Source organism: Maylandia zebra, linkage group LG12 (genome assembly GCF_041146795.1).
Source record: "Maylandia zebra isolate NMK-2024a linkage group LG12, Mzebra_GT3a, whole genome shotgun sequence".
NCBI classification, from domain to species: domain Eukaryota; kingdom Metazoa; phylum Chordata; class Actinopteri; order Cichliformes; family Cichlidae; genus Maylandia; species Maylandia zebra.
Window position 1 is genome coordinate 33,665,032 of NC_135178.1, and position 24,627 is coordinate 33,689,658.

At 39.7% G+C, this 24,627-nt stretch overlaps 3 protein-coding genes across 4 annotated transcripts in view; 2 read left to right on the top strand and 1 right to left on the bottom strand.

Annotated features, from left to right (window-relative positions):
• hs3st1l2 (heparan sulfate (glucosamine) 3-O-sulfotransferase 1-like 2) overlaps positions 1 to 9,294 on the top strand; it is a 29,780-nt gene extending 20,486 nt beyond the window's left edge. The window contains exons 2-3 of the mRNA XM_004555780.5: positions 6,284 to 6,661; positions 7,897 to 9,294. Coding sequence (XP_004555837.1) covers positions 6,407 to 6,661; positions 7,897 to 8,562 — 921 coding nt within the window. The 5' untranslated portion in view covers positions 6,284 to 6,406 and the 3' untranslated portion in view covers positions 8,563 to 9,294. The remainder of the gene's footprint in view (positions 1 to 6,283; positions 6,662 to 7,896) is intronic.
• Positions 9,295 to 17,736: 8,442 nt separating this feature from the next.
• Positions 17,737 to 20,579, bottom strand: h2az2a (H2A.Z variant histone 2a). 2 transcript variants are annotated; one of them, XM_004555778.5, is made up of 5 exons: positions 20,421 to 20,579; positions 19,378 to 19,455; positions 19,144 to 19,257; positions 18,884 to 19,013; positions 17,737 to 18,763 (listed from the first exon to the last, which is right to left on the bottom strand). In XM_004555778.5, the coding sequence occupies exons 1-5, from the start codon at positions 20,421 to 20,423 to the stop codon at positions 18,702 to 18,704; spliced, it is 387 nt and encodes a 128-aa protein (XP_004555835.1). In that variant the 5' UTR covers positions 20,424 to 20,579; the 3' UTR covers positions 17,737 to 18,701. The 2 variants fall into 2 exon arrangements, with proteins under 2 accessions (XP_004555835.1, XP_076747270.1); XM_076891155.1 differs by lacking the exon at positions 20,421 to 20,579 and having other exon boundaries at positions 19,378 to 19,461.
• A 118-nt stretch (positions 20,580 to 20,697) lies between these two features.
• Positions 20,698 to 24,378, top strand: LOC101474983 (transcriptional regulator protein Pur-beta). The gene has a single exon (XM_004555779.5). The coding sequence runs from the start codon at positions 21,166 to 21,168 to the stop codon at positions 22,081 to 22,083; it is 918 nt and encodes a 305-aa protein (XP_004555836.1). The 5' UTR covers positions 20,698 to 21,165; the 3' UTR covers positions 22,084 to 24,378.
• The last annotated feature ends 249 nt before the right edge of the window (positions 24,379 to 24,627 follow it).

Sequence of the window (24,627 nt, forward strand, 5' to 3'; positions counted from 1 at the left end):
TTGTGTGTTTGATGTTTATCTCCATGAAGGTTTAGGTGGAAGCAAAAACTTTTCTCAGTAAAACTCAGCAGACATACCATTTATCCCAAAGATTTCTGTCTTTTAAAGGAACTCCGATTGCAAGTTTGCAAATCTGTCTGCAAGTAAAAGACTCAAACAAATAATTTAGAACCAAGAAATACATGAGCAATATGAAAAATGGATTGCTGATTTGCCCTTTTTGTACTTTTACAGTGTTTTCTTTGGTTTACTTTTCAAAGTGTGCTCCATCACGACATTGAGCCAAACAGCAATAACCTTATTTAAACCTTGAAATAACTTTTAATCAGTGCCGGGTTTTTACATCCGTGGAACTATTTCCCATTTCCAACTGCAATCCTGTGTCATTTTTTGTTCATCAAGATTAAAAGTTCATTGACTCAAAAATATTTCTGGGCGGAAAGGTGCGTTTGTGTTTTATTTATGAGCCGCTAAGAGGCTGCTGCAGGGCATCCCCATTAGCATGGTGCTGCATGTGCTGCTGATCCACATAAACACGCAAGGATTCAAACAACTCAGGAAGACAGAGTCAGGAACAGGCTGAGGAAACAAAGAGCAGAGGTGAGGGTGAAAGATGATGAGTGTAGGTGAGAAGGAGGGTAATAAGGAGGTGGAAGAGGGAGAGGAAGGTCACGAGGTGAAGTGGAAGCGAAGCGACTTGACAGCAGGGGAATATTCCAGCTTACAGAGAAGTCACAAGGGACTCGTGCAACCACTTAATGCAAGGCATGCGTGTCTCTGTGCAGCGCGCACACACATAAACCTCACTGAGGATTACTTTCTTTGTCTCGGTTGCTCACATACTCACATAAATTGCACATGCCCTACACTGTGATTGATTGGCGTCAGCACGCAGTTTGCCACTTTACATCAAAATCATGACTGTAGGGAATCTGAATCAGGAAATCTTGCTACTTGCTTAAAGCAGCTAATGTATAGGAGCCGGGGATTTTAGTTGCTATTGGCTGAATTATTAAGGGGCTGTAATCACTGAACAGTGTGAGGCTGGAGGTAATAGTCGACTCGAATGTTCTGGTTTTGTACAAAGCGATAAGACACCACAGGAATAATAATAATCACTGCAGATGCAACTTTTTAATCCCTGTGTAATTCTTGAAAATCTTGTTCATCTATCTGAGCTTGCAAAAACGGAGAATATATTTTTCAGTCAAAAGCTGGAACCGGTCAGAATTTGCGATAAAACAACAAAACAACATTCATTCAGCTCAGAGCTGCATATAATAATGAGTGATAACAGAGAGATCATTGTGGCATTATCTACAAATAGTTTGGAATCAAATGAGTAGCTTAGGGCTAATAAATGTGGTTTGTTAGCTGTAGTTTGACTAAAGTTGAATGAGTAGAATTTGGACTTTTTTGACAAAGTGGGCAGATTGATTCAGCTTTCTTTCTATGTCAGTGCTGACATAACCGTCATGAAAATGTACATTGAATATGCATTTTTTGCACAGGTCTAAGATGTTTCTTTTTTATTTTAATTTACATGACTGTACTTAATTTTATCCAATCCCAGTGATTCTTTACAAAAAAGTCATCTAAAACTGCAGAAATGTTCCTTTGAACATTTTCTAAAATTAACCTGTTTACTCTCACTTCTGAAACATAATAATGAGCGATGACGTCACCCACAACACCTACTTCAGCCGACAACATCCACACGTTGCTGATGTACATTGGGAGTCCCATCCACAGCCAGCAAGGGACGTGTGACGCCAGCGTCACTAAGCCAGAGGATAGCACAGAAGGTCGGGGTGCAGTTACGCTCCCTGAAGGTGCAATTAGTGAGTCGCTACAGGAACAATGCTAGACAGGGTTCCTCCTCTGAACCAGAACATTGTTACACTAATTAATAACTCAGTCGCGTCACTGCAACTTCAGCTCGACAACAACAACAAGAGCAGGAACAGGAAGAAGCTGTGTTTTAATTAAAACAAGTGATCGCTAAAAGTTTCCTACACAAACACAACCTGACCTTTAATTTAGCTTCCCACAAACGCCGAAAAATAAAAGTGAGTGTCTCTGGTTAAACCGCCATAATGCAATCCACCCGTCATGTGACCGTGGTCATGTCATGTAATGCCTGAGTCTACATATATCAACACAGTTTTGCCAAAGCAACAAACAAAGTTCTTTATAAGTGATGAAGCTGTTTTTCTTTACTGGATTTTCTTCAAAGAAAAAAACATTGCTAGTTTTTGTTGTTGGCCTTCTTTTACATTAGTAGAAGGATTAATATTTCAGTGTAAAAGCACTCTGCAGCAAGAGCTGCATTCAAAATATCACATAAATAAAAGCTGAATCGACAAAATGTGGTCAAAGCGTCAAGCATGAAAGTGCTGAATGCAGGAAAAAATCTTGTGGAAGTGTTAAAAAATTACACAGCCGCCTTGTGCCAAGAGTGAGGCATCAAAATTTAAATATTACGTGTCAAAGTCAAATCATTTTCAGCAAAAATCTGATAAATTATAAATATTATTTATAATCTTATGATATAACTTATTATGTATAAGTAAGCAATCATTTTATGTAAATGGACCAATTATTTCAGCTCTTATTGTACGTCGTCTTCAACTGTCACAGTCTCACATGCACAGAATTTGGTACCATACAAATAAAAATCTTTTAAAATTTGTAGACTATATGATGATATAATAATAATGTAATTGGGCACTGCAAATCAAATGTGCGGGTGCTTTTAACTACAGTGTGAGAGCTTTGACATGGCTTCAATCAAATTCTTACCTTCTCCTGACTGGAATATTTCACTCTACAGTTGGAGTTGACATGTCAAAGCATACTGGTGCAAATTTACCAGCACTTTGGACCACCCAGTGGAGTATAATCAGGGTGATTGGATCAGTATCACTGCTCAAATTATAATGATAAATTGTTTGGAGATACAACGATATATAGTCTCCGTTTCCAGAAGTTTGTGATCATTTTGCCAAACAAAGAAGCTTAGTATGTGGGAACGCTGTTTTTACCCTTTGTTCGCTGTTTTTATATTTTTCTGTCTTCATGTTCACTTGCTGTTTTGTTAGGTTAAAGCATCTAAACTACTTTATTTTGTTTATTCACAAAACAAGACTCTTTCACAGTGTTCACTACATGTTGTTGTGGAACAAAGCGCCGATGGGAGTCTTTTCTCATGTGCAACAAACGTCTTTGGAATTATCAAATGGACTGAGCATCAACAGTAGTGAATTTACTTGCATTTATTAAACCGCAAGAGGCCGTTGGCTTGAGTTGTTAAACATCTGATGTTTTTGTGTTGAGATCGTGCTGGTTTGACGAGCAGAAAGCAACACGTTTACTGGGAAAAAGCTCCTGAAATCAAATTTCTGAAGTCAAAACAGATAAAAACTGAAGGAAAGTTTGTGCACAGAAATGCTATTCACAGCATTTGAGTTCTCTGGATTCTTATTTGCATACATGTCCACACAACATCCAGCAACAAGTAAAAAACAACACCCAGAAAGCAGGTTATTACATGACTCATGTCAAAACATTTATAAAAAATAAAACAGAAACCAGTTAAACATGAATTTCTCACATAAGTCTCCTTAAATGCCATATATGCAGGTAATCTGCACTCATTTGTCACATCAAACTGGGAGGTGTGGAATGACCTTTTCAGCTTAATGACTGTGATAAAGTGGAAGATTAAATCTGAAATTGAACATTGGTGTCCAACCTCTACAGCTACATGTATAATACTAATTTTCAGATCTTGCAGTTTGTTCTCTGTGTAGGTTTTCAATCATCTTAGGGAGCTTGAAAAGGGCAATGAACAAAAAGTTGTTTAAAAGCTGATGGGAGTTATCCCTCGGATACTGTCCTGAGGGTCATTGACTAACCGATCAATAGCCAAGGTGTGAAAAAATAGCGTGGGTCATTTTCTTCACCAGGGTTCAGAGTGAAACCCCTGTGAGACCTTGCCTCACACTATCATGTGACCTATTGAGTTCACCTGGACAAAGGTGTTAGTGTTGAAGCTCCTGGGAAGGGATCTGAAGACTTCACTGCAAGTGGCTGATAGCTGCTGTTGTAAGCTTCCACTTTTGTTCAATGACGGTCTTTCACAGTGGACAGAGACTGTGAATCCAGGGTGGGGTAAGGTTTCGCAGTGGCTTCACCTTTAACCCGCAGTGATGGGAATGGCCTGCACCTTTTTATTCACGTGACCACGTGATGACTCATATTATCAGTAGTGGGTCAGTGACCTTCAGGTTCGTGCCCAAGGGAACAACCCTCACTCGGGTATAAATACCTGGGACTTTCCACCGCTTGGTTTTAAACTGAAGATATTCTTGGATGAAAGCTGAAATCTTCAAAGACTTAAAGAAGTAGAGTTGCCTCTTTTTTTAAGCTCTACAGACCTTGCATTATTGTTTTTACGTTTAATTTTTTTTTCACTTCCTCACTTTATTCTTACCCCAGTAATATGAGAGCTATTTCAATCATTTTATTTTAAAACTAAAGCCCATAAGCATGCTTCGAACAAAACGATCATTATTCCTCCATCTGAGTATGTTTTATTCATGTATTTGTTTGGCACCCTTCATAGGTTATTGATCACTGTGGTCAGGACTCAGAAATTCTGTAAAAATCCTGCTGTGAATCTGAAACAGTAACTATTAAACTCACATCTTCAAAACAAATTCACCACAAAGAACTGAAGTTAAACTGCTCTTTAGTTTCTCCTTTGTCTTTTCTTTAAGAAGAGTTTTCCTGTATACTGTGCCTGGATACATATTATTTATTTATGTAAAGACAAAAAAGGTGGTGGGGGGGGGGGGCACCTGCAAAGATATTTTTTTGGATGGAAGATCTCTGGACTCCTTTAGATACAGTAGTGGAAAAAATGTTTTCTTACAGTTAGAGGGGACCTAAAATGTTCATTGCAAGTTTAGCAACTCCATATTTTTATTCTTGGACTCTAGTAGCACAAAATCTGATTTTTATCTGATAATAGGCTTTGTTTTACATGACTACATGAGGTATATCTGCTTTCTTTGTCAGCATAAAGAGTCAAGAGTTGAAAAAACTGAACCTGAGTGTTTAAGGTCGTCTGAGGTCTGATCTCTCCCCTGACGGGGACTCCTCGTACAGACTCTGAACTCATCATTTGAAACCTTGTCTGTTTTTAACACGAGCATTCAAAATTTTATGCTAATTTAAAACCTCACCACCAGATTAAACTCAAACAACCCAATGAGACAAAATTCCACATTCGGGATTTCAGGATCTCTGCGGCTCGTCTCCTCCACTGTAAAAATGGTTCCACTGAACTCAGATGGGTGTAAGCGCTCCTTAGGGAGACTGTAAACCCCATAACAGCATAAATTTTCAATGCATTTCCTCCATTTGCTTTAGATATAGATTCATATTTTAATATTTTCTGTCTACATTCATATTGCAGCCCTATATCTGAGGCTCCAAACCTGCACTACTTTGGCCTGGACTTGACACATTAGTGTGCAGGGCTGTCTCAGACATACTGTATGGGATCACGAAACAGTCGAGCAAGCACCATGTAGCAATGAGCTTTAGCTATGTGGGATGAAAAGAAACTGCACTGTGACTGAGGTCATAATCTGAGTGTTGCCGACTCGACATCCTTTCTTAAAGATTTTTATTCTTTTGGTGCAGATTCAACACACACACACATTCAAACGTGTCCATCTTCAAGCTAACGTGGAATTCCTAAAGCATGCAGTTATATGTGCAGTACATGCAGCAGACAGAAAAATGTACCACATTTAAAGTTAACCTACATATGATCAAAAATAGTTGCCTCATTGCACCTATTGTTCTATTTAAACTCTTATAAACCACTTATTAATAATACATTCGATTTTTCAAAATGTTTTTTTCATGCTTGAGGCTAAAACATTTTTCCTTGTTTTGATCTGACTGCAGCTTCCTTGAGTTACAGTAAATAACAGCCTAAAATGTGTTATGAGGTTGCAATAAAAGTGATAAAAAAAAAACATTAAAGGTCTTAGTTCAGCCTTCAGTTTTCATGCTGTTGAATTTTAATAACGATTGCTCACAGTAATTTATATTCAGACGGAATTAATTTTTGCTTATTTATCATCAACTTTCTTGACAAGTGTATCACTTTTCGACCTTTCTGCTACACTGGTGCTATTAAAGAAGAAAGTGGCAGAGTGAGACAGTAAAAGTGGATGATAACCTTTATTTTTTTCCTGCTTCATAGGTTGTCCAATTGAAGGGCTCCCTCCCGAGACCCCCCGCTGACTCATAACAAGCACAACGTACTGGTCCGGGAGCTTCATGAGAGTGTGCTCATAACCATCACTCCACCTCTGTGTGTGGCACCATGCTGTGGACAGTGCTACTAGCGCTGCTGGTGCTTCTGCTGCTGCAGACTCAGCTGTCTGTGTGCTTAAGGGAATTGCGCTCTGGGGGTTCCAGTTCTTCTGTCTACTCCCCTCCATCATCTTCTTCCTCCTTTTACAATGCTACCCAGCAGCGGCTGCCCGGAGCTATTATCATTGGCGTGCGGAAAGGTGGCACCAGAGCCCTGCTCGAGATGCTCAATCTGCACCCAGATGTGGAAGTGGCAAAGGCTGAGGTGATAAACAAAACACTTTTCACTATCACCAGGTGTGGACAATAATTACTCAGTTTGCACTTAAGCACTTAAGTGTTGTTAGGTAGTTTCATCTTCTCTACTCTAACGTCAAACTGGGATAAAATGTTCCCATTCAGAAAAATGTCTGTTTTCTTCTTAAATATATGATGGACGTCAAAATCTATTTTTATACGTGTCAAAAATTCATTTGTAGTTTTTGTTGAAACCCTTATGTGAAATCTCACATCAACATTTTTTTTCTTTTCACTTGTATATCCTTTAAAAAAAATCTGCTTTTATTGAATTGTACAAATTTCATCAGTGTGCCTCAAAACTACCTGATGGTATTCAAAGAATAGCAAGGTCAACCTCGAGAAGCTCGCAGGATTTTGTATTTAGAGTGGCAAAACTCCAGGCCAAGAACCAGACATTGGTTGGCCATGAAAAATCTGAAAACTCCAAGCAAAGAAAATAACATAGTACTTGAAAATTAGTTGAAAATTCAGTAAGTAATAATGATTGTAACTGTGGATAGACCTTCTGTGTCTGAAAATATGTATTAACAGACTCAGCTCTAACAATATAGAGCTGCACTGAAGCAAAAAATTCAATCTCAAGATAATGGAGCTAACAAAATGCCCCAGGTGCAAATATATACTGTAGAAGTGTAAAACTCTGCACTCGGAAAGTTGGAGATGCAACTCAGGCAAGACCAAGAGGGCACAGAGGCGGTCTAATTATCAAATGCGTGAGGATTTTCTGAAAGTTTAGTTCAGGCCAAACACGTACTGCATCTTCTTCAGTGCAGTAAAGAAACCAGAGCAAAGAGAGTTGAGTTTCTGTGTAGTTTGTCATGTACATTTGTAAGTATGATGAATGGTGACGGGCCTGTCCTGAAAAGCTGCACTGAGAGAAATCCTAATCAGGATAGTTTAAAATGAGGACTATGAAGTTAGAAAGCTGGTGCCAAAGAATAGATTGGTTTAGACAAGATTGGGACTAAATGAAGAAAAAAGCTGAAAGTGTTTTAGATGGTAAAAAGGTTTAGAAACTATTAGATGTCCCTAAAATTTCCTTTAAGTTTCAAAACAAACTAAAATTTCAAAACAACAGTGTCAACAAGTGGTATAAAAATGAATGAAGACCTGCTTTCCCCTCCCCCCTCCCCCCCCCCCCCCCCCCCCCCCCCCCCCCCCCCATCTACATCACTAAATACCTTCTGCATCCTCTGACAGGTGCATTATTTCAATGTGGAGGACCACTACCGCAGAGGTCTGGCCTGGTACCGAGCCCAGATGCCCTTCACAGTCCCAGGTCAACTGACAGTGGAAAAGACCCCAGGTTACTTCGCAGCTCCTCAGGTTCCTGCACGAGTTTCGGACATGAACCCTGCTGTCCGCTTGCTACTCATTGTCCGGGACCCAGCTGAGAGGCTGATCTCTGACTACACCCAGGTTCTGCACAACCGCCTAACACAACACAAGCCCTACAAGCCCCTAGAGGAGCTCCTACTCCACAAGGGCCATATTGATCCTGGATACAAGGCACTGCAGAGGAGCCTCTATCACCAGCACCTTGCCCGCTGGTTGGAGGTCTTCCCCAGGGAGCAGATCCACGTGGTGGACGGAGATGCGCTTATTCGGGATCCCTTCCCTGAGCTGAGGAAGGCAGAGAGGTTTCTGGACCTGCCGCCCAGGATCAACCCAAGCAATTTCTACTACAACACCACCAAGGGCTTCTACTGCCTCCTGTCGTCTGGACACGACAAGTGCCTGGACGAGTCTAAAGGCAGGCCACATGCTCCACTCAGTACCCAAGCCTTGAAGAAGCTTTGTCGGTACTTCAGAAAGCCAAACAAGTTATTCTTTGAAATGGTGGGGAGGTCATTTGCCTGGTGCTGATCCACTGAGCAGAGCAACAGTGACGATGAAACGCCTCCTGAACAGTGCCGACACATTCAGGGACGCAGAGGGAGAGATAAAACGGTGTTTTTCTAGCTAGATGAGTGGGAACATTTAAAAAAAAATCTCTTTTTGTTGATACCTACTCAGGTATGAATGTGGCCAACATGTGCAGCACATGTGAAGAAAACAAACTGCTGATGTTGAACCCGTAGCCAACATAAACCTTTACCAACACCATGTTGGTGCCTCCAGGGAAAACCTCACTTGCTGAAGCTACAACAGCCGTGCCATACACAAGTCTGAAACTGAAAGTACAACTAACTCCCTGTTAGTTCTCGTGTGTGGGTCGTTAAAAGAATATGTGACGACTTTGATGTGATGTAGAAATAGATGAATGGTCAAAAGATGGTTGCGTTATTGTTGCACTATGAACTCCAGTTGCATAAAAAGTCAATCAAGGTTCAATGCAAACGATTTTAAAGAGAAAACAAGTCTTTGCTTTGATTTTTCTGAACAACTGTAAAACTTTTTGTGTTAGCAAAACATTTTAATTTTTTCCTCATGGCTATTTTGGGCTATTTTACTGAATAGATGCTCACGAGTTCTTTTGGAAGAGGCTCACTGAAAACCTGTTTTTGCTTTTTTTTTACGCTCAAGGCCAGCATAGTGCTATTGCTAGTTTGTGTTATTTTTTAAGATGTCCTTCTAATAAATGTCTTCAGTGGTAAAGTCTGTTCCCTGAACTCCAGCTACGAGGTTTAAAGGGATTTAAAATGTCAAACATAAAGACACGGTGATATAGGCTCACTGACAGGCCTCTCTGGAAACACCTCTCCCTCGAAGTGGATGAAGATGTTCCCTGTCAGTGTCTATTGAACATGTTCTTTACATCAAAGATCAAAGCAAGCGTACGTCTCTTTTCATTATTAAGTTATTCCTGTGTAGGTGTTACCTTCAGTTTCACAACCACACCGCAACGAACGACACCTGTAGGTCACCAGAAGGGCTGTTCAGTTCCTGACAGTATTCAAATGGTTTTCTTACCTTAATCCAGTTCATCTGGAAGGGCTTAAAAAGGCTGACAAGTCATAGCATCAGTACATAAAATAAAAGCCTTGTGATTAAAGGATATCCAGGGTGCTTTTAACCCAGACATGTCTTTAGTTTGATGTTAGTTTGATAGACTTTCAAAGTACATTCCACAAGGCAGAGTTAAATATAATTTAATTTAATTAAGTTAAATTGTTCAATAATTTAGAAGTAAAAGGTATAAATCTGTAAGTGTTTCATTGGATAACAACTAATAACAACTGTGTAGTAGCTGCACAGCATTTCAGATCAAAGCAGTATTCCATTGTACCTGTCTCTACAGTTCCACTTTACACAAAAGCTCCTCCTAGAGCTAATTACTGGCCTTCAAGGTAGCTATTTGTACCCTCAAAAGCAGGTACTGAAAGGTTTACTAATAATGAAGATGGCAGAAAAAAGACAGAAAAGCAAAGAAGTAGACTGGAGGCTGTGGTTTCTTAGAGCCCTGACTGTGGATCAATCGCAGCTCCCATAAATGGAAGATCTCTCTGGTACCCCCTGGAGAGAGGATGACAAACAGAGAAAGAAGAAGGAAGGATGGGACACAGAAACAAGTACAAAGATAGTAGGGAAGGTAGGTACATTATAGATAAACGGGCAGTGTTTGGGGTGTCGGCCAGCATCAGAATATCCTAATTTTGAGTGCCAAAAAGATACACGTATGTTTGCAATATTAGTTATGTGAGTCGCTGATCATAATTTGGCAGTAATATGCTTCTCTAAGAGGGTTAGTGTGATACAGATAAATTCCCTGTGTAAAGGGTACCTTAGAGGTCAGCGTTTTGGTGAGCTTACCTTATCTTTTGAGAGTGTAAAGGTGACAAGGGTCTCTTCAGATATTTTATCAGGACAATAGGATATGCTATATATATCCAGTATAGCATATCCTAACAACTGGGCACATGCAGATTTAATACCTCATTTAAATTAAATATGATAATTATTCTGCTATTAAATATTTATTTATATTTATATTTATTTTTTATTTAAATATTTTATTAAATAGTTTCTAGAAAGGGACTGTGTGAATATTTTAGGACTCATTGTGTTTGGCTGACTGCACTGTACACTCCTGGGTATACTGAAGATATCCTTTCTCCACTGTGAGCTGAGACAGCCCCTCTGCTAACTGTACCAGATGAATGGTTGTGTGTGCTTAACCTCCTAAGACCCAAACTCTTTCATGGCATGCATTTTTAAATTCTCTTTGCTATTTGGGCTGTTTGGGACCTGATGAATATAAAAACAAAGAATTTCCAGGTTTTTTTTATACCTGATTTTATCTCTGACAAAAATAAGATTGACATACGAGGACATTTGTTTTACATTTCAATCAAACATTTGCAGTATAATGTCCTCGTAAGTGGTTATCAGGCCCTTGTAGAGTAAAATTTCATATTTTGGTCAAGACATCCCAAAATGTGATGTCCACATATGTGGACGCCAGGTCCTAGGAGGTTAATCAAATGAATAATACAGTCAAAACATGGAAAAAGCTAATTCAGATAAACTAGTCACCACATGAAAAAAATGACTTCTTAGCTGTTGTTTTACACCATAAACGGCTGCTTTCTGTAGCTCAACACATTGTGAGTGACACTGAACGCATTCTTCTGAACTAAAACATGAGCTGAAACAGGCTACTATTTATTTCAAAACACCAAGAAAAAATTCCAAGAGGAGTTTAAAGCATCTTATTTAGTGCCTGGTTAATTTACACTGTAGCTTAGTGTAGCTTTAAATCAACCATCCCTGCATTTCCTTTTTTTTCCAGTATTGTGTCTCTCTCTTCCCTTGATACTGCACCTTCTGCACACAATCACATAACAACACATACTGTGACAATCTTTTTACTTGAAAATATCTTGAGGAGCTGCTTTTTGTTTCCCCACTGATACTAACAGTCTAGTCCGTATTTTACTTTCTTCAAGGAAAAAGTAATGTGGAATCCTTCACGCTTTGTTAGAATGCGTGAAGTTGTTTTTTTTTTTTACATTAAATAACTTCAGGAATTTACAGGTTTGAAAACTATAGAAACAAGTTGAAAAAGAATTTCTGAATTCTTACCATGTAAGCTGTCCCCGTTTTGTGTGGTGCATTTCAGGCAGTGCAGAATATAATGGGAGCTGAAGGCTGACCTCTGGCTGTCACACTCCCACCATCCTCGGGAGAAAACTGTAAAGAAGGAGACAAAGGGAGATGTAAGAATAAACAAATGATTCTTACTCTTTGAAGATGTGAGGCAGCGCTGGCTTTCATGTGTTCCCACAGAGGCCCACATTCATGTGGACAATACATCTGATGTCACTCTCAATCACAGAAATCTTTACTTCATGTGCTGGAGTTCCTGAGTTTGCAGCTGCTTCATAACCAACTTTTTTTTTTACCTGAAAGTCTGAACATCAGGTTTATTTTAGAGGATTTGATGGACAAGGTGAAGGAGTAATCTGCCATCATATTTGATGGTAATCAAAGAGTTCCTTTGCAGATATTTTACAATAATGCTGCTCCTTGTGGCCACATGATTAGCTGTAAGGATGAAACTTTTCATTAGTCCACCACTTTTCTCCTGGTAAGGCCATAGCAATGGGTCAGCAATGGGTATGACCAAATCTAGACCCAGAGGCTGAGCTTCTGGGTATCTCTAAAATAAGAAAGTGTGCGACATTTCAAGTCACAGCTGTCTTCAGTTTTGCAAAAAAATATATACTTTGTCCTCTGAAATATAATCAGTTCTTGTTCTGATTATAATGTTAGATAAAGGCACCTTTGATAGCATATTTGCAGGGCTGGAACCTTTCATAACACTGAGAATTTCGAGTAAACTGTGGCTCACTGTGCACATGAAAGTGATGCATTTCACACCCGCGCACATGGTGTGATCCTCCTTGCTATCAGTCACACCCTTTGATGTGTACAAATATGGCAAATTCAAATGTAATTCATTACTTGTTGTGCACTTGCAGTACTTAAGACTGACACAAAATCTCTAGGTACAACAGTGTGCCTCTGCACCATTTGGGAACTACAACTTCACACAATAAGAAGAAGAATTGTGTGAAGTTGCTACAAAGCTACAAATGCACTGCAAAAAACAAAACAAAACAAAGCAAAAAAAAAAAAAAAAAACACAATAAAAAACATTTTTCTCAGGTTTCATAGGCTTTCTGATCATTCTCACCTAATAAAGATATTAGTGTTAAATTAATCCACCCATGAGCTCAATCACTCAATATGTGACTAATGATACCAGGTCTTAGAGACGGTTGATTATCACTGGCTTGTTTCGTCCAGAACATTTTGTTTCCACTTCAGGAAAGTAGTGACATTACTTAGAAAGAAGACTTTTATTTACATTTATTTACAGACTTTTCATGCCTGTCCTTGCTGGGAAAAAGTGTTACAAAATGTGTCAAAAATGTTAAGTTTAATTTGTTATTATTCAGCTCAGTTCAGAGCCAACAATAATACAGAGAAATTATTAAAAGACAACAAACATTATACCAAAAAATAAAACACTGTGAAGGCGAGGTTAGAGGAAGAAGCTTGAACAATGATGAAATCAGACAGCAATGAGCATCAGGCCAAAAGAAGAACAAATTTGCACTTTTATATGCGATATGAAATAAACAAATAAAATAGGATCCAAAAGATTCAGAAGGATATTTGTTCATTGGAGACCTTTTCAAAAATGCAGGGATAATGTGGATGTAGATTTTAATGATCTAGGTATCACGCTCTGAAAAAAGTGAAAATGGAAGTCGATAGAATGTTGTGGAAAATATAAAGAAATTCTGGAAATTCATAACTGTACCTAAATACAGCACCACAGGACATTACGACCCCTCTTGTGCTCGAGGTGCTGATCTGCCTTTCTCTCCGTCTCCCTGCTACAACTCCACGTGGGCGCGTATGGGCAGAAATACCTGCTTACCTCCTCCCAGGAGTAGGTGTGGCCACCTGAACTCCAGCTGTCTCTCATCACTATCAGCTGCAGTATTTAAACCCGGCTCTCCTTGTCGTTCACTCCCAGTTTGTTGTACTATGTTGTTGGTAGTATCACTTGGGCTCCCATTTCCAGTCTTACTTACCTTTGCTTGTAGCTTAGATTTATTCCTGGAGGGCCAGCTGATTGCTTGGGGAGAAGGCTGGCTCTAAGCCCATCTACAAGAACTATTGGTGAATAGTGGGAAAAGTTGGAGAGTGGAGCCTGGGGAGATATTTAGCATTGAACCTAAGAGTCAAGTTTTATGGAGATTTGGACTTTTGTGTTGAGCTCCAGGCTAATTAACCTGGGAGAGGAGCAGAGTCTGATTTGAAGGTCTGGCTGAACTACTTTGGGGATCTCGCTTCTCGAGTGATTTGATTCTTTTACTTCTAAATGAATAATCTGAGTGTGGATCCTTGCAGATTTATCCTGTGGAAGAGATTGAGCCAGACCCCCGAGAGTTTGTTTTGCATCATTCTCACTTGTTCTGTTTGCAATTTCCTCATTAAAATCTGTAACCTTTTCAGAGCATCTGCCTTCAATCTTTTGGTTAAAAGAAAGGGTAACGCATGTATTTTGAGAAGCATCCACTGCCTGACACTGTTTTGAAAGATGTTTTGTTCCACTTTCATTTGGACCTGATAATGGGCAAAAAAAATAATGAAACGCCGTGACTCAGTTTAGGTTTGTCGTGTAAAGAGAAAAGAAAAAGTGTCTCGGTGTATTCGAGAACTGTCCGCAAAGGTCAGCCCTGTTAGCAATGTAATAAGATCCTGTGAGCCACCACACATCCGAAGCAACGCGTTTCATCATTTCAGAGTCATTACACCTCTGAGTCAGACATAAGTAAACAAAAGTTCAGAAGTATCTGTGATTTTATTTTTTTTATAAACTGGCCTTCTGTTCCTGTCACCTAGAGAGGTGATTGATCTTCTGCCGTCTCATCACTCGTCTCTTCCATGTAATTTGCAGTTCAAAAGATATTATCTGACGCTTCAGCCTGTGGGAACTGCAAAAATAATGAGATGAGCACGACAATGAGGTGTTGTGGTGATACAAAACATAAAAACTAGCTTGTCATAAGGGATTATAGAAAAATTAAAAAGCACTGCAAAAAAATGAGGTTTTTAATGACTGGGTAAATACTTAGCTTTCTCTGTTTATTTGGAAACATAAGGCTAGAATAGACATTAAAAAATGGACAATAGGCATTACTTCTGAGTGTAATGCATATTGTTTATTTTGTACATTATGGTACCTATTATTGTCAAAAAGAAGAATAAAGTAGCATAAAATCATATGATTGTGCAGTTAGATCCACCCCTTGATCTTCATGTCTGGCATAAACACACCAGGATGATATCAAGACAGCGATAACTCAAGGCTTCCCATTGAGACCTAAGCTGGGTTAAGTTCATCTAAGTATATGGAAACAGCTATCCTTAAGCAGCCCTATGAAAAACGACGGGGTTATGGTCACAGTCATCAGTCAGAATGGCTGAGTATTTCCAGTTTGCCAGTCCAACTCTCACCAAGAAACAGAGTGTTGAAGGATTTCAATAAACTGGTAGTGTATTTGTCATGGTTTGTGCAGGGAGGCGTTCCCAGGTATTGACATGAACCCCACATGCAGCGAGGAACATGCGAAAAATGCATAACTCAAGCTCAATCAGGTCCCAAACCTCCAGACTCATGAGTAACACCTCAGACCAAGTTTTTTTTCTTTTCACTACTTCTAAGCACTGTACATCTTGTTCTCTATTGTGTGCCTTTTTCTTATTTCGGAATATATTTCTCCTATTTTGCATGTATCCCTCTTAATTGTTGAGCACCCATAATTTTGTTGTAGATGTACAATGACAACAAAGGGCTATTCAGTTCTATTCTATTCTGTATTCTTAGATAGAGGTTTGCCCTCAGATTGTCACAAAATATAGGCTTGATCAGGAATCAGAGTAGTGACTGAGAACTCAACTAATACTCTAGTATGGGAGAAAGAAAAATGGCAAATAATTAGACAGTGGTTGGGAAAATTAGGGAAAGGTAAGATGGTTTATGGTGGACAGAGGACTTGGAACAGAAGTCTGAGGACATCTAGTGGATGAATCGGGTATGACAGGAAGCAGGAGCGAGGCGGATCAGAGTAACTGATGGGTTTGTAAGCAAAAGACCAAAAAGATGCCATAGTTGACCTTGTGTCACAAACAAATATTAGATATTTTCTTTTTATATTCTCTAGGAAAGTTTTTGCTCTCATGAGAGGTGTGTGCTCTCCCCAGCTGAGCTGAAAACTGCCAATCACTGTATGAGGTTTACTTAACAACTGGATCCTTTTTAAAACTCTCACTTCTTCTGTAATTAATGCATGACTACATTTTTATTTTTATTCAGAAATTCCACTTTAATAGAACTAAACTAAACTAGTTAGAACTAAGATGCAGAGTAATTTGAAATAAATAAATAGGAGATATCACCAAAGACAACTTATACAGAACTTGCATTTACAAATTTGCAAGTAACTGCAAACTTTGTAGACAGCTGATCACATCATGAGCCAAACGGAGACCATTACAGTTAAATGATATAAGGAAGCGGGATGTTATCTAATATAGTATTGTTCTTGAGAATAAATAGTTCATTTACAATTATATTCTACATCAGCCTGATTTGTTTATGTGTGCTCACTTAAATAACCTTATATCTTTTATTGTAGAGACAAAAAGAGAGTAATCAAAATATTTACAAATATGATAATATCCAGTTTTGATTGCTGAAGCAGTAGTGTGAAAATAGTGTGTGGGTGTATAACAACTAGCATCTATGATGTGAATCTCCAGTTCTACCATGTATTCAATGGGGCTATTGGATTGAGATGTGATGACTTTGTGTACATTAAATCATTAAATTGTCATGATGAAGAAACCGGTACGAGATGATCGGAGCTTTGTGAGATGGTTCATTAACCTGTTGGAAGGAGCCATATGAAGATGGGCATGCTGCGATCTTAAAGAACGTGGTCGGCATCAATACTCGTGGCGTAGCGTTTACATGATGCTTGCAGAAGCATTATTCTGATCATCAGACCAGGCAACATTTTTCCATTCTTCTATTGTCCACTTTGTCAGTGGGACAAAGAAAACTGCCACTTTTCTCGGTTTTTTTAACCATTTCCTGTAAAGCCTAGAGATGGTTGTGCAGGAAAATTCCAGCAGATCAGAAATTTCTTAAATATTGAAATAAGCCAATCAGGAACCAGCAACAACGTTCAAAGTTGAATTAGCTTTCTTCTCCATTCTGATGCTCAGTTAAGCAGGTTATCTTCTCCATGTCTGTATGCTTAAATACATCAAGTTGCTGATGTGTGATTATATATTTGAGATAACAAACAGTGGAACAGGGGTTCCTATCAAAGTAGGCAGTGATTGCATCACTATTAAATGCAATCACTGCCCACTTTTTTTTAAATGGAACTTAAGGCAGGTTTAAATATCTGATCACATGTCGTAAAACCCTCTATCTTAGTGATGCATAACAATCATGCAATTAAAACAACTGTCAGTAAATTTTACAAGAATGTTAAGAGAACTGATGGTATATAAATTGAAATAGACGATTTGTAGTTTTTAGAAAACTTTCCCATGTTTTCCGTTCGGGGTATTTTCAGTGTGGAGATATATTTAGCTGTAGGATAAATTATTATTAATGTCAATGTAAAAAAGAACAGGCTTATTTAGTGTACGGAGTAACTGGCAATAGTAGGGGATAACCCTCCTGACATAAAAGCCTGAACCAGTGTTAAGACCACTTGAAATTTCTAACTTGAATAAGATCTCAGAAACGTAAGCTACTTTATAGTTTAGTTTTGATTGGATTTTATATTAACATTAATTTTCTGAAATTATTTTTATGCAGAAAGCTTTTATCTGGTACTGCTGTTTTGAGTCATAAGAGCACAGTCTTGTTTTTAACCATTCTGGAGTTTCCAAAATACGACTATAAGTCAATGTGAAAGCATATTTGGAGTTATGCTCATGATTTGCAGCGTCACACGTAATGTTCCAGTCTCTATAAATGAGTTTATGTTTCAAACCAAGTCAGAGATAACATGCCAATGGTGTTTATTCAAAGATAAAATAGGCAAAGTCATTTCCCTGAATACAGCTTAAAAAAGAAAAAGAAAAAAAGGCTCCAAAATCTGAACGTTAAAAATGAAATGGACTTTTAGAAGGGGAATATAAATATATTTTTAGTATGCCTATATATTTTGGTAGTGTAGACAAATGTTTTCAGCGCTGATTACTTATCCTCTACTTATTTTCCCAAAGTATCAGAGTACTGAATGTACCCAGTGGTGATATGTAGCTGACAAATGGCAGGACTTGTGTTCCACAGTGAGGCAACAAGTTTACAATCAGTGTTTCCCAATTAGCTGAGGATTACACTGTTAATACGTAGTTTCAAGTTTAACACATTTTTTCAACTGCTGTAAACATTAAGACAAAACACTGTAGCAGGCGGTTACAACACGTTATTTCATTTTGATGTAAGAAAAAAAAAAGTAACTTTTAATACATCACTATTCTTGTGCAGTTCAATTTTTTTTTTTACAGTAAGTCAAAAGGAAAAGAAGCACCATTTTACTATTTAGCTGTTATCCAATTTACTTTCAAAAAAGAAATTCTCCTTAAAAATGTGTCATAGTAAATATCATAACTTCAGAGAAAATAACCACAAAACAAGATCTTTTATATAAAAAACAGTTTAACAATTTGTTTTTTCAGTATAAAACATTACACAGAGCCAGGCCAATCAAACAAATTCACTGCCACCATTTCAAATAATCATTAACTCCCCAGTCAAACGCTCTACATTAACATACAAAGGGTTTACTGTCTTTAAGGGGTTTTCTGTACTTTTTATCTAGTTATTGGTAAATATAACAAACACAAAGGCTAACAATCACTCTTCGTTTGCTATAATATTAATAATAAAAAAGAACAAAGGTGAACTCCTGGTCCGTTCAAAGCCCAAGCCCCCAAATTTCTGGTCAACATGGCATCTATGCAGTCTTCTGCTGGCCCTTCTTCCCAATGAGGGATTTGTGAATGTGGGGAATGACACCTGAAAGCAAAAGGAAATGTACATGAGATTTACATATATAATCTGTAAATAGAATACAATCTGTACACAGATGGTTTATATAAAATATCGATTAATCAGTCCAGAAAACTGCCAGCTCACCTCCTCCAGCAATGGTTGCCTTGATAAGGGAGTCCAACTCCTCGTCACCACGAATGGCCAGCTGCAAGTGGCGAGGAGTGATACGCTTCACTTTCAAGTCTTTGGAGGCGTTACCCGCCAACTCTAGTACCTGGAAAAAACAAAGAAACAAGGATTCATATCAACAAAAAAATTAGCTACAGTGAAAACAACCAAAGCTGACATTAAGTAACACTGTTAATCAAAACAAAGTTTAAAATGGAGGGAATGGGAAGTCTTACTTCAGCGGTGAGGTACTCAAGGATGGCAGCACTGTAAACAGCTGCTGTGGCTCCTACACGACCGTGGCTGGTTGTGCGAGTCTTCAAGTGCCTGTGGATACGACCCACTGGGAACTGTCAGGAAACAGAAGTAAGATAGTGGTCCAATTTTCTTTTTCAAAAGCAAACGTCCTGTGGCGTTTAACACCTGCAGCAAAGCCACAAACTGCACCACGACAAATGATTGACATTTACCTGCAGACCAGCTCTCTGGGAGCGCGACACCGCTTTCGCCTTGGCTTTGCCACTGTCTTTTCCTGCTTTGCCACCAGCCTGCATTGAGTGATTAAACGGAAAAGAAGAAGATGAAATCAGAAAGTGGAAGCAAATGTGAAACGAATACGCCTGACTTGTATTAAATGAAAAATAAAAGACTTAAAGTGACATAGCAAAATCGAATCTGAATAAATTAGAGAGTCACCGCTGAGCTCTCCGTGTTATTGTTCTAGTAGTTTACGTTACGCCCGGTTCAACAGTTGTCGCTTTCCCGCCAATCAAAAATAAAACAGAAATGAAAAGTAGCAACGTTAACCGGCCCCGGAAACAGCAAGTATACACCCTAAAGATAAAATAACCGATTTAATAGAGACAATAACGACTCCGTTCCTTAAAAAATACGAGAACCTGTCAGCAGGTTGCTGGCAGTGACCCCGCGACAAACAAAACAGACGCGCCGCCTTAAGACCGTCAGCGGTCAAGTTTTCATTCAGAGATTTTGACAAAGAAAGTTGGACTTACAAAGTCACTTGGACTCAAATAAAACACAAAGTAATCTTTACTAATTTGCATCACCTGCAGACTTATTTTAAAGGAATTATTCAGCAGCTAACAGTTAACCAGCCGTTAAGCCAACGAACTAGCTAAAGTTAGCTTGCAGTTACTGCTAAAGCACCATCCACAGGCTACACCGACTCAAAGAGCAGTTTAATCTCTTAAATGAGCGACCCACCTCCAAAAATTTGCAAATATACCCAAAACAACTCGGAACAAACACTCAAAGCTTAAAAGCAGTCTACGTTTAGCCGAAAATCCACACGAATCGAACTTCTTACGGTAACGATAATGCTAATGGTTTAGCTGTCAGTTAGCTTCTTAGCAAGCTTGTTAACCACACACATTCTGCGCGGATTTCCCCAGTTCAAATTCAAAGCAGGACTTTCTACAACTGCACAGTTATTCAAGCTAAAAAACGGCAATATATCCTATAACACGTTGAGCATTACCCCGAGTTCACATACCATTTTTCCCGACGCGTTATTTTATTGTAGCGCTGAGTAGACTCCAAACAGTTTCGGCTCCCGAAAGCAAAGAAACAATAAACCTTTTCGCAAATCGTTTGCATGCAACCCCTCGTGGGAGCCGAGAGAGCCAATAGTTGAGTGCGTTGTTACTTCGAATCTCAGTCTAAACCAATAGCCTTGCCCTTTGCAGAAATTCCACCCATCCCCCACCCTAAGCTCATCGTGCCTGTCTTTGCGCACGAAACCACGAAGTAGGCGGGACTGTGTGTTTGTGTGTAGTGTCCTTCCAGGGACATCCATCCTAAAACCGTACAAAATACATAACAAAGCGGGCTATAGCTCGGATTAATTCAGTGAAATCCATGAAATTCAGTGCAAGGACACGAATAACGTCTTCAAACGTGTATATTATTCTACTGGCGTCATACATGAATTAGTTATGGCTGTAAAATGATCTCTAAATGACATGTACTCCACTGAACATATGCTACAAATAATCAATAAGCAGTTATGGATTGCAAATACAGTATCTCCTCGAATGTCATCTGGAAAGCCGTTACGTTGTCTTGACAGGCAGGAGAAATAGCGAATGAAAACTTGGGCTCTTCGTCTGATGTTTTAACTGACAGGCACAACAGCCAACCGGAGCTCAGCAGTCAGCGTCCGGTTGCCTCCGTGAGCTCGGTAACAAGGGGGGTGGGGGTCAAAGATACGCAGAGAAAACGGGCTGCTGGTGGCGAAGATGGCGGATGGGGATAGTGGTAGTGAGCGCGGTGGCAGCAGCGGTGGCGGAGGGGGTGGAGGCGGCGGGTTTCAGCATTACCAGCGGGAACCGGAGACCCAGGAACTGGCGTCGAAGCGGCTGGACATTCAGAATAAACGTTTCTATCTTGACGTAAAGCAGAACGCCAAAGGCCGGTTCATCAAAATCGCCGAGGTCGGAGCTGGCGGCTCCAAAAGTCGGCTGACCCTCTCTATGTCAGTTGCGGCGGAGTTCCGTGACTACCTGGGGGATTTCATAGAGCACTACGCCCAACTTGGGCCTAGTACTCCGGAGCAGATTGCTCAGTCCTCCGGTGGGGATGACACCGGGCCTAGACGGGCCTTGAAGAGCGAGTTCCTGGTGCGTGAGAACCGAAAATACTACCTCGACCTAAAGGAGAACCAGCGGGGTCGGTTTCTCCGGATCCGACAGACCGTCAATAGAGGCCCTGGTTTCGGAGTCGGAGTGGGTGGCATTCCCGGTGCTGGCCTGCAGGCTGGACAAACCATCGCACTCCCGGCCCAAGGCTTAATAGAGTTCCGTGACGCCTTGGCCAAGTTGATAGACGACTACGGGGGAGATGAGGAAGAGCTTGCCGGTGGCGGAGGGGCCGGGGGCTACAGCGAGCTTCCGGAGGGCACCTCAATCATGGTGGACTCCAAGCGGTTCTTCTTTGACGTTGGATCCAACAAGTATGGAGTTTTCTTGCGGGTGAGCGAAGTAAAGCCCAGTTACAGAAACTCTATAACAATCCCCTTCAAGGCGTGGAGCAAGTTCGGGGGAGCGTTCAGCCGCTACGCCGAGGAAATGAAAGAGATCCAGGAGAGGCACCGGGATAAGATGTACGAGAGGAGAGCCGGAGAGGAGTCGGAGGGAGACGATGTGGACGACGATTGATGCAGAGAGGAGTGGTGGCTATTTGTGATGGAGCTGACAACATGATGCAAAGCCTGGATATAAACGGAGAGAGAGGAACGACTATTCTGTGCATGATGAAATGAATCCGGAGTTAAATAATTAAAAAAAAAAGTATATTTGACTGAGAAATTACTGTCTATATAAGAGAATAATGTTATAAAGTTTAGGTGGATGTTATAGCTAATTGAGTGCAGACAGCAGTAGTCAGCTCCTGTATGAGATTTCCCCTTTGATTTAAAAAATATATATGAATATATATATATAAATATAAATATATTGATTGTCCATATGACCTCACATGTAGCCCAGCAAATTAAGTTTGGCAGAGACACAGCAGTAGATTACCGGTACCACTTTCTAGTTGACATCAAATGGTAAGAGCTCACCTGGCGCTGACCTGTAGTCTGTGTGATGATAATAAGGAAGTGTGAAACATGTGACATACCCAAACCAGCAGGTGCAGTGTGCCAGTGAGCCAGAGCACCTGCACCGTTCACCATGGCTGTGTGTGTTTCTTGTCTAAAGTGACCTGTAATGAACAGCTTGCCCAGACAGACCCACAACGCTCAGAGCCACAGTTTCAGCTACATGGGAGTGGGGTGGCACCCTTGGCATCGCCGGACATCCTCTCAGCCCAGTGAGGTTCCCTGTAAGGTGATCTGTTACAAGCACACGACTCATTTGGATTCTACAGACAATCCAAATGAGTTCAAATGACCTCCCACCCTTCTTCTCTCCTTGTTTTGCACCCTTCCACTTTCCCTCCTGGGCATTCCTCAGGTGCTGACTTCTTGCTCCGATAGCTGAATTGCGGTGTGGCCTGCTCACACGTGGCTCGTTGTGTCTCAGGGCTGGCAAGTCCCATCTGTATTTTGGGGTATATATCTATCAGCACTACCTGTGCCTGTGCATCATCCTCAAGAGGTTCTGGGTGCAGATCTGGTCAGCCAGTTGCTGCAGCTGAGCCATCTGTGGCAACTGATGATGTCTCCTAAGATGCATGGCCACGTCTGACCCCTGTGACCTTCTCAAAGGGGGACGCAGTGAGCTCAGGCCTGTAGCACTGGTCACGAATTTAAAAAAAGCTTAATATTGCCGGGCTTGAGCTACAGTCTCAAGGGTATTGATCTTGTTGACTCACTTAGGGTTCACCATTTGGATCCTCTAATCTTGAACTCAGACCATTAATGACTGAAGTATTATTCAGTCTGATTGTAACATAAATTAGGTGCTTTTGGAAAACTAAAACCCATAATGGGGTGCTGTACCTAAAGGAACATAAAGAAAAATATATATACTGGAAGAGATTTACTTACTAAAAAAGATCAAGTATAGATAGAATTATTTTTCAAAAGAGATATATTAAAATATGTCTTAGAAATACGAGACATTTAATAGATAATGCTGCCTAAAGTGGCTTATTTAAAACACTAAACTTGGATGCAAATGTCCAGGGTGATATTTCATACCTGCTTTTTTCCTAACATGTCTTTTTTTTTTTCCTTAGAGGAAATTAAAGAGAGTACAACAAATTGATAACAGAGTATGTTATAGCAATTTATAGAAACAACTTCACTGAAGTAGTTTGTCAGCAAACACTCAGCACTCCAGTTCACTTTACAGAGCATCGAGTTGTCCCCTCGTTTCAGTCCACACCTTTTAACCCATGTTTTGTCATGAATTGGCTTTCCATCAGTTGCCAAATGGCGCAAACATAAACACCTGAAGTCATCGACATTTCGTCTTTAGTGCTCCTTTTTAAAATATGATCATTTTTGCATGCCTGCTCTTACGCGGAGCTGCCTTGTGTTCTTTTCTTTTGCATATTCTGATTGCTGTATAATGGTATTTATCCATATTTTTTGAGAGCGGTTTAAAGTTTTATTTCTGCATTGCAATAGACAAAAGAAAGTTTACTTCACAGCCTAATTAAAAAAAAAGCCACAACTTTCCCACATATTCTGGGAAATGTCACTCTCATTGTCCCATTTCCTTTGGTGTGCAAAACCTCTCGTTGAATTTTACTTTACCCACTTCAACACAGCAGAGAAATGCCATATGAAAAAAATAAACACCTGGGAGCAATAGTTTTTTTTTTTCTTTTCTATTGATATGAGTATACTATATATGATATTACACATGCGATTGAACTACATCCTTCTTCCTGTACTGTGTTACGTGAAATGGCAGCTGTTTCAGTCATGTGTGTTCTGCTGTATTCTACCAAGTTCCTTTCAACGAGAAATAAAAAAAAAAAAGATTTTTTGCTCAGGAGAGGTGTGGTGTTTTTTTTTGTTTGTTTGTTTTATTTCCCAAAACAAAAGACAGACAGCAAATAATATACTTGCTACCTAAACCCATAAAGTCTCAGCAATATAATCAAAAATGCTTTCATTACTATGCAGACGTCAATAATATGTCCTTGTAATGCTGGGTGTGATTGAACAGGAGTCTAAAACTTGATATTCAGTTTAATATAATAAGAAAACTATCAAATATTCAGATTTTTAAGAAGCTGCAAGG